Raw genomic sequence first — 9,183 nt, forward strand, 5'->3', positions numbered from 1 at the left:
TATGCAGATCAGTGTGTCAGGAACACGTCAGCAAAACTCAGATCATCTCCACACATTTAGAGAGAAATATCTGTTGTCCCTTAGTTCGGCTCTTTTGATTTTTTTTTTATTTCAATCTGAATTTAAATTATCAATAAAGACGCACATGAAACTTATGGACTGGAACCGTAATCAACACCCCGTCAGGCTCGCTTGGATAGTGCTTTTATGAACCAAATCAGTAAACTTTGTATACTTTTGCAAAATTCTTGTAGCTTAACAAAACATACAAGTCCAAGCCACCCACAGCAGCTGGTGTGCTCGCTCAAGCTGTGGTCACAGCAAGTGGTTATAGCTGCTGCACTTGTATCAGTCAATCTGCTCAGCACCAGTGTGCTGCATCACTGTCGGTAAAGACATGGTTCGCCTCTGATCAGCAGGGGACTTAGCTTTCAGCCAAAGCTGAGCTCCCCCACGGTCAGGGGTCATTGGCCCCATTACCATGGATCTATCCTCCTCGCTTTAAAGGGCCAGTTTACCCCAAGATAACATTTACAAAAAACATTTTTTTCCCTTGCCTGCAGTGCTATTTATCAATCTCGATTGTGAGTTGTCAAATGCTGGAGACATCTGCTATACAGCTAGGACTGAAACTAGACACATTTGACACTCAGCAGCAATGTGTCAGACTCAATTTAAACTGTAAGAATTAAACTAGAAGGTAAATAGTTTCTACATGGAACTGCTCACAACACGGTCTGTGGATTACCTTAACCCTTGTTGAACAGCATAGGAAACGCCCGATCTTTTTTCAACTTGAAATGATGACTAAAAATCAAAAAAATCATTCATTCAGTCATTTTTGACCTATGCAGTAATGAAAACAAATTTTAAAAAAGCCCTACTTTAGTAAAACAGTAAACCAATATGACAGGCATGTTGTAAAAAAAACAACAAGTGGATTCCACTGATAAATCCAGTTTTTCTGTGCTGTAAAGAGGTTAAATGTTGATATTCAGAGTTTGTGATGAATGACCGGATGTTTCTTCATGCAAAATAGATTTGGAATTTTAAAATTCAATCAAGCTGCTTACGGTAATTTAAGGGGTTTATTGAATGTGGGTCATTTTTGATCCTTAGGACAAGTGGTGTATACAGAAATTTAAGACAACACAAGGATTAGGTAACCAGGTCATAAATGCTGGAAAGACACATTGAAGTTCCGCCAAATAAACTTAAACCTTTTTGTTGGTATCAGGCCATGTACTGTAGATTTGAGGGGTTACTTAGCCTTTTTCACAGGGACTATGTCTTAGTACAAAGCAGCTCCAATGAAAAGCGTCTCACCGTAACACTGAGGTCTGTTGATTTTACATACAAATGGGATATCATCTGAGGAGAGACATATTTTTTGCTGTTCACTTTCTCAAATTTGTCACTGCTTTGGAGCCACGCATCCTTAATTCTCTTCACCTCCAGTATAATAGAGAGACAGCATAAATCTCACAGGGGTTTTTGAAAATTCTAGCAGATATTCCTGAAAATGAATAACTAGATAACACTAGTGTTAGAGGGGAAAGTACAGTTTGTTCTTCTATAATTTTTGATATTGGAGACATGATTTCAAGTTTCCTCTGTATTTCGTCTTAATATTTTGACTGATTATGGCGAGCTAGGCCCTGAATCATATTATTACATGCTGTATGTGACAATAAAGGCTAATACATACTCCGCAAGAACAAAAACATTTGTTCTCTCTCCTAGGGCTGCAAGAACAGAATGATGTCGTTCTGTTGTTGCAGTCCTGGGAGAGAACAAATTTCTCTGTTCTGGACACATCATCTGGCCAGAACTTTGTTCTTTTGTGGTGTCCGAGAACCATTGTTTGATTGGTCAGGAATTTGAATTTGAATGAGATGGTTGCTGTCGTGGGAGGGCCCTATGACTTCTCGTGAAGTATGAAATGTCATGGCCAGAGATAACTTTTTTTCTTGTTCTTGCCAATTTGAGAACAAGAACAAATTTCTCTGTTCTTGTGTAGTATGTAAATGGTGTTACAATACACTACGGTGTATTTAATACTCTCTCTTTTTATTCCCGTCTTTTCACTCAGAATGGGAATGTCTGCTGCTCGGTGGATCTGGACTGCCTTCAGAACAACTAAAGCTCTCCTCCTGTCCTCCTCTCACTGCGGGACTGCCACGCCCCCTCTTCTATCTGACGACTCTCCCCTTGGATTCATAAAACAGACTCACGCACGCACATGTGCATGCCAGTGCGTGCATAGAAAATACAAACATGCACTGGACAGACTGAGGTGTTGGGGCTGTGCTTTTATGCCGTTACTCGACAAACCGTGAGAGTGTGAGTAAGTCAGTGTGTATGTGTGTGGCTCAGGCGGAGACTGAGGCCATAGTTGCTATCACCACAATCACTGTGTTGTGTATGTGTCTTTGTGTCATTTCCATTTCACTAAATCTCTTGAGGAAACCTGTTAAGCATTACGCCTCGATCCCAAAACAGAAACAAGCAGCTGAGGTAGTTGGTCCAAAACATTTATTTTGGGGTAACTAAAATCAGAAGCAGAATAAAAGTAATGCACCCTCATTTTATATGATGTTCTGTGATGCAGGAGATAGTTTAATGTATAGAATAATGTAAAGTCTGCTGGTGTAGGTACCTCACCTGAACCTTTGAGTAATTGAGTAAGTAATGTGTCAACGATCCGATGTTTTATCTTTTTTAATCCTTATTAATGTTTCTTTAAACAGCTGTGTCCTACCTTGTAAATTAGTAAAACCCTGTTTGGTTGTACTAATTTTTGTATTTGCTGAAGTTCAAGTGCAAAAGAGGAATTTTTAACTTATGATTACTGTTTTAATGCATTGACATTTTTATGGTTCTGTGACATCAAAAACATCTTACAGTTTTATGCTTTAACATGCAAACAAATCAGGGGTGCATAATTGATCATTAGAACTGTTCCATTGTAAAGGATTCTCCAAATGTGACGATCAAATTCCTGACTTCAATCCAGTCTTCAGTATTGTGCACAATTCAGTTGTCTAATTAACAACTTAACTGTAAAATTAGATCTAATAATACCAGTTTTCACTAGTTGTTGAGCTGTTTAAGGACAACATCTTGGTTCTGACGAGCCCATGGCCAAACAAAGCCTATGACACTTTAGCAAATGTGTGGACCGTAGAAATGTCAATCCCTCATGTTTTACTGGAGCTTAGTTTTTTGAGAATTAGCACCTGAATGCACCATCAGTTTTGGTCTCTGTGAGGCCAGATCATTTTGTTTGGGAAAGGAGGTGTAGTCACAATGTGTTCTGAATGAAAAGCTAGTTGGAACAGTGTCTCAACTTTGGAGATGGAGTGTGTGGGGAAGAGAAAGCATCTGTGGTTTCTTCTCTGTCCAGCTTGGTTGTCTGAAAGTGTGCTGCCATTTTCCCCTTTGTAAGATCTATTGTGTCTTGCCTCCTCTATGAAGGTAGACCATTTCCAACTAAGGGTGGCAGGAGTTTATTTCAAGCATACCCCAGTCTTCAGGGCCATTAAAAGACCTGACGAGCCACATCCTTTAGAGGATCCAGGCTTTGAATTAGGACATACCTGTTCTGTCTGTCCTGTTGAGCCATTAGTGCTTCAGTCCCTGAGCCTCAATGTCTTCTCTCTGATGTGGTGGACTGCCAGATAGTTTGTTATTACTAGTTATGATATCAAAAGCGTGTACCAGCGGCTTGATGGTGCACAACAGACTCCTGCAGGCTAGAAAAACACCATCCGTAGCTGTTGATGGACTGAGCAGAGCTTGTGGTGGGTGGGACTTCTCTGGTGTCTCCAAGGGCTCCTCAGCTCTGAACTAAATGGTGCCAACAAAGAACGGCAGAGGAAGACATAAAACAAGACTGAGACGGTGGGGCTAATTAAAGCCATGTCACGCAGGCCTGGATTTGAGTATGCCAGGAGGTCACCAAGTGTCGAATCTGTTTACAGACGGCCAGGCTTAATAAGGCAGGAGAGTCTGGTGCTTTTCCTGCTACAGTTCACGCGTTCACAGCTCTGACACCGCTGCGGTCCCCTGCCCTGTCCTCTCCTCCACACCTCTCTCCATTATCCTCAAGCTTGTCTCGAGAGCGCTAACGTTTCCCTCAAGTGTCGTTGTTATCACCCTGTTTGTCTATCACTGTCTGTTTTCTCCCCCACAGAGAACCGGGGGGAGTTTCTAACACTGTTTCAAAAGTTTGTGAAATGAGCACAGACTTTGAAATGCAAACTACATTAAAAAAAATAAGTACAGCTTTCAGTCAGTTGTTCATTTAACTTTTGATACACAGCACTTTACAAAAAACACTTAGCAGTTTATTTTAGCTGGGTAAAATCACTTTCCTAGAAGGATAACTGTTTCTTTCAAAGCTGGGACTCATGGTCAAGGTCTTCTCTCCGGTATTCTCTTCCGCTCTGGTTTCCCTGCACTTCGGGGCTCATTTTCCTATTCCAGGAGAATCCATTTGCTGCCTCAGAATGAAAAAAAAAGATTGAGATGATACTTGACAGTGAAATGAAGCCTTCGTTTGGTTTCATCAAAGCTCCTCTTTGAGTGAGTCAGCTGGAGCTCTAAACGATGCTGCTACTCTGTATCAAAGTCGGTGTTGATAGTAGACTCTGACTGCAGTTATCCTGTTTCAGGACACATTTCTGAGATCTGAGACAAAAACTCTTGAAAGGACATAGAATCCATGATCTCTCCATGTAGTTTGTGTGGTTCTTGACGTTCTCTTGAGTCATTCCACTCGCTACATTTCTCCTAAAAGTGTAAAAACTAGATGTGCTTGTAGAGCACCTTTGAGACGAGACCGAAGATGAACAGTATCAACTGAAGTAGAGTTACTTTTCATATGTTATCGTGCAAAATCACAATGATTCCCTTCAATAGAGGATTTCTCCAGATGGAATAATCTTGCCAATATTAAACCTTATCTGGGATCAGTTGTGTCCTGCTGGCTCAAATCTCGCCATGCAGTTTGTGTGGTTCCAAAACTGGTCTTGACTGAGATAACAGTTAAAAGATAAACCGTATCAACTGAATGCAGGAAGTGATTGACGCAGTGGACAGTGATGTAGAGTTACTCTTTGCATGTTGTCGATCCATATCCCGATCATTCCCTCAGGAGTCTCTCAAAATGGAATTATCTTGTCATTAGTGCACCTCTGAGATCACTTGTGTGTTTGTTTTTTGCACTAGCTAGAAAACATGGCTGCAACCGGCATCAGAGGTTACCTTGGTGGAGACATTTACTTTCAACTCCAAAGACCATTACCCTCCTGCTGACCTTCCGCTATTTAATGTCGAACTACTTCTTGTTTCTGGTCGTGTTTCCAAGATATTTTTCTACCCTTTCATGCACAGAGCGCGTTGTTTGCACTCTAAAACACGTGGTCATTTCACAAACTTTTGGGAAAAGGTGAAGCTGGTTGTTTAACCTCTGGAGGGAACAGCGGCGTGCAGCGAGGTGTGCCGCCGCTCCGTCCTCTGTCACGGCGTCCTTGTGTCGTTTTTGTCTGCCACCACATCTGTTTGTGTCTCACTCAAGCATTTTTTTGTGTACTCTCCTCCATTATCGCAATGTCTCTTGTAAATCTGAAATCTTCAACTGTGCACAAAGTACACACACAAAAGAAAAATAAGTGATGTAAATGGTATCTGTGCCCATCAAAGTTTAACACAGCAATCGAAAGCAGACATTTGTACAAACGATCACTGAAAACAAGGTTTTCAGATTGCTCTGGTGATTGATTTGATATGAAATATAATGACGACTGTAAAACACTATTTGCAAGTCTGTGTGTAAATGTTTTTACATACTGACGATATGATACAATTATACAGTTTTTTAATTATCATTGTGTTCATGAATAATGTGTTTATTTCAGTGGACTACTTTTCTTTTTGTGGGATAGATTCTGTTTTGCTGTAAATACTGTGTAAAGTGAAGGGTTCTGTAAAGAGAGTAAGATTATGTGAATAATTCTCACTACCACAGCTTCTTAGGATCTGAGCGTTGCAAGTTGAGTATGACAGAGAAGCAACATTTCTATTGTTTTTACTATTTCTTTATTTTTCTATTCTTGCCTTAACCCTTTTAGTATCAGTCATAGTTAAATGTCTTTTCAATGTTTTAAGACAACATTATGGATTTGACTAGCCTGTGTATGTACAGATTTCTCATTAGTGTCCCCCACTAAAAGCAGAGACTCATCAGAAGTGGATTTTTGAAATTCAGAAAGATATCCCAGGCGAGGAGCAAGGACTGACTTCACTACACACATTTTTTTCTCCACACATCTGTATGAACTGAACTGAAAAGTATCTTCACGAGAACCAGACAAAATATGTACACATGTAAAAACAACAAAAAAAATGTTAAAAATGACAATGTTCTTGATTCAGTTCCTACTAAAATGCAAGCCATTGTGTTTCTCCTTTAATGTCTGACTTTTTAAAAGAAGCAGTTTTGGACCTTCTAGATCCTGATGTGCTTGTTCATGTTTTTGATAGAGGACTGTGACGGAGGAATCCTCCAGGTCTGTTCATTGTTTTTTCTCCAAATCAGAGTGGCCAGCCTAATTGTACTCAAAGGGTTAAGTGTCATTTGACTTGAAGACTGTGTCGTGATAAGAGTTTGCTGTAAAATATTCTTCAGTTAATAAATATTTTAGTTGTTTACTTTATTTGCTGAGAGTCTTTGGCTTCAAAGTGTGACGATGATTGGCAGCTGAGCTCACAGGTTGGCTGGTAGACGAGCCGTGCCTCCAGAGGAAACGCAAAAATAGGACAGATATATGGTACAATCATGAGAGTCTCCTAAATGGCTCACCATCACGCCGTTCACCGGCAGCTTAAGCGAAAGCAATGTTTTCGAGCCTTGGAAAATGAAAGTCAATCCCAGCATCGGGCAGCAGTCCTGAAAAAGTCTTTCATGTTTCTACTTTTATCAATACTGCTGTTTTCCATTTCCCTCAGGAAATGTATGAAAGGCTGCGTTGCAGTAAAGATAAGTACATTCTTTTGATGCTTTAAAGGAGCGCTGCTGTGCTGCTAACAGGAGCAGGTACAGCAACACTTTTGAAGCTACATTGTGGGGAAAAAGTGTGATAGCTGCACAACATGAAACCGTATGTTTTGTATTTTCCTGCAGCACAACAATCAATAAAAATACACACAGAGCACCGGGAATGATAGGTTCATGGTTTTCCCAAAATTGTAGGAAATTACTCGGAAATATAAATATGTGATTTCCTGACAGCCAGAGGGGCAGATTTTTTTTTATTTTTCCACCAATATTTGATTTTCAATGGCTGATGCTGATAGGAGCAGGGAGGCCGATACATAATGTTTCTTGTATTGTATTAAAATCAGCAAGTAAATAAAAATAATAACAAATTAAGACATAAAATTGCTGAACTTAAAACGTAATTTAACACTAATATTGTCGCTGTTTGCTGTCTGCATTGGATTTTTTTTCATTTGAATTTAAAAAATATATGTAACTAAATAAATGTCCATATGTAATGTAATCCAAAAAAATAACCATGTAAAAAAGAATTTAAAGTCTTAGTATACTTCAAAACAGCATTTATCACCAGATAGCAGCATCTCGTTTGTAAATATTTGTAAACTCACATAAATATATAATATATAATAATTGGTTCACTAAAATACAACAATAAATAATCTGCTATGTGAGCACAGGCATTGACTGCTGGTGATTATCTGAAAATGGCATTTGGCCAACCAGTTAATTGACCTATGAATAATGTTTTCATCAGTTAGTAAACTCATTAACCTTTTCAAAGTAAGAATATATATATGGACCCTTTGAGACCTGGCATTAACATGTGTCTTAAAGTGGACAGCTCTAAGTACGGGATGAGATCCAAATGCTGGACTGAAGTTTCCCAGGAACTGCAGTTGGACAATATCTTTATATTTTGGTTCATAAAATGTACCCAAATTAACAACGTAGGGTATTACTACAGACATTCCTGTAATCGTACATCATAATATCTGCTGTACTAGTCATGTTCATTAAAATAAAGCAGAGAAGTGGAATCTGATTACAAGTGGTCACTTTAAGATGCATTTAGAGAAACATTCTAATGATGCTGTGACTAGCATCTATGTTACTTCTGAGAGGATTAAAACCCCTCACAAAAATGCTGAATTTTTAACAGTTAGATGCATTGGTTTAGCCACAACAGCCATACTCAGCAGTAGCTTACGATGTCTAATGTTAGTTTGTGTTAGCCAACATTATGTACAGAATATTGCTGTGTAAGTGACATTACTGAGTCCGTTCACTGACTTAATGGTTCTTCTCTACTTGTGCAACTGTTAGAAGTGATGCAAACTGAACCACTGGACCATTAAATCCAAAACAAATATGGATTCCTTTACTATAGATGGACGTGCATACTGTACAGCAAGCTATCAATTATACAACCCCCATCATCAGTAAAGCCTTATAACTAATCAGATAATAACACACATGATAAATGAACAAGACCAAGACTACACCCAGGGCATCAATCAATCAATCCATCCAATAGACATTTTACTCAAAAACACAGATGTCAACCTCGAGGTATCACCAGTTAGTGGGAACCTATGGGGACCATGGATATTTGTAATGAATTTCAAGCCAATCCAGCCAATAATTATCAAAACACTAAAAAACAAAACTATCGATTTACTGCTGGCGTTGGAGGAAAAGTCAAAGAACTCCTCTGTGAACTACATAATTCTGTGACAGCCCATCTAATATTTGTAAAGACATGTCAGTCTGGATGAAAGCAAAGAGACAGAAAAACATTACCATCCACGCCGCAAGCATAACTGAGAACGCTATTGATGCTGCAGTGGGTGCAACATGCATAAATACATGACTCAGTCTGCCCCGGGTTTAACTTCTACCCCAGGGCCCTGAGTGGAGATATGGCTGAGCCTCTTGCACCGCCTCGCAGTCACACTAATTAAGTGATGTTTGGTAATACTTTATTTGAAGGGGTATGCATAACCATGACACGACATCTGTCATTAAGATAAAGGAGGCGTTATGCATGCTTATGAGTGTCGTCATTAAGTGTCATTTGGTCAGTTATGTCACCTTTAATGCAAAGTTGACATTGTTTGAGA

The 9,183-nt window shown here is 39.4% G+C and overlaps 1 protein-coding gene across 1 annotated transcript in view; it reads left to right on the top strand.

The window, feature by feature from the left end:
• Positions 1–6,687, top strand: part of LOC131982823 (protein kinase C-binding protein NELL1-like) — a 306,508-nt gene extending 299,821 nt beyond the window's left edge. Inside the window, exon 20 of the mRNA XM_059347448.1 lies at positions 2,093–6,687. Coding sequence (XP_059203431.1) covers positions 2,093–2,143 — 51 coding nt within the window. The 3' untranslated portion in view covers positions 2,144–6,687. The remainder of the gene's footprint in view (positions 1–2,092) is intronic.
• Positions 6,688–9,183: the final 2,496 nt, after the last annotated feature.

This window comes from Centropristis striata, chromosome 2 (genome assembly GCF_030273125.1).
Source record: "Centropristis striata isolate RG_2023a ecotype Rhode Island chromosome 2, C.striata_1.0, whole genome shotgun sequence".
In the NCBI taxonomy this organism is placed as follows: Eukaryota; Metazoa; Chordata; class Actinopteri; order Perciformes; family Serranidae; genus Centropristis; species Centropristis striata.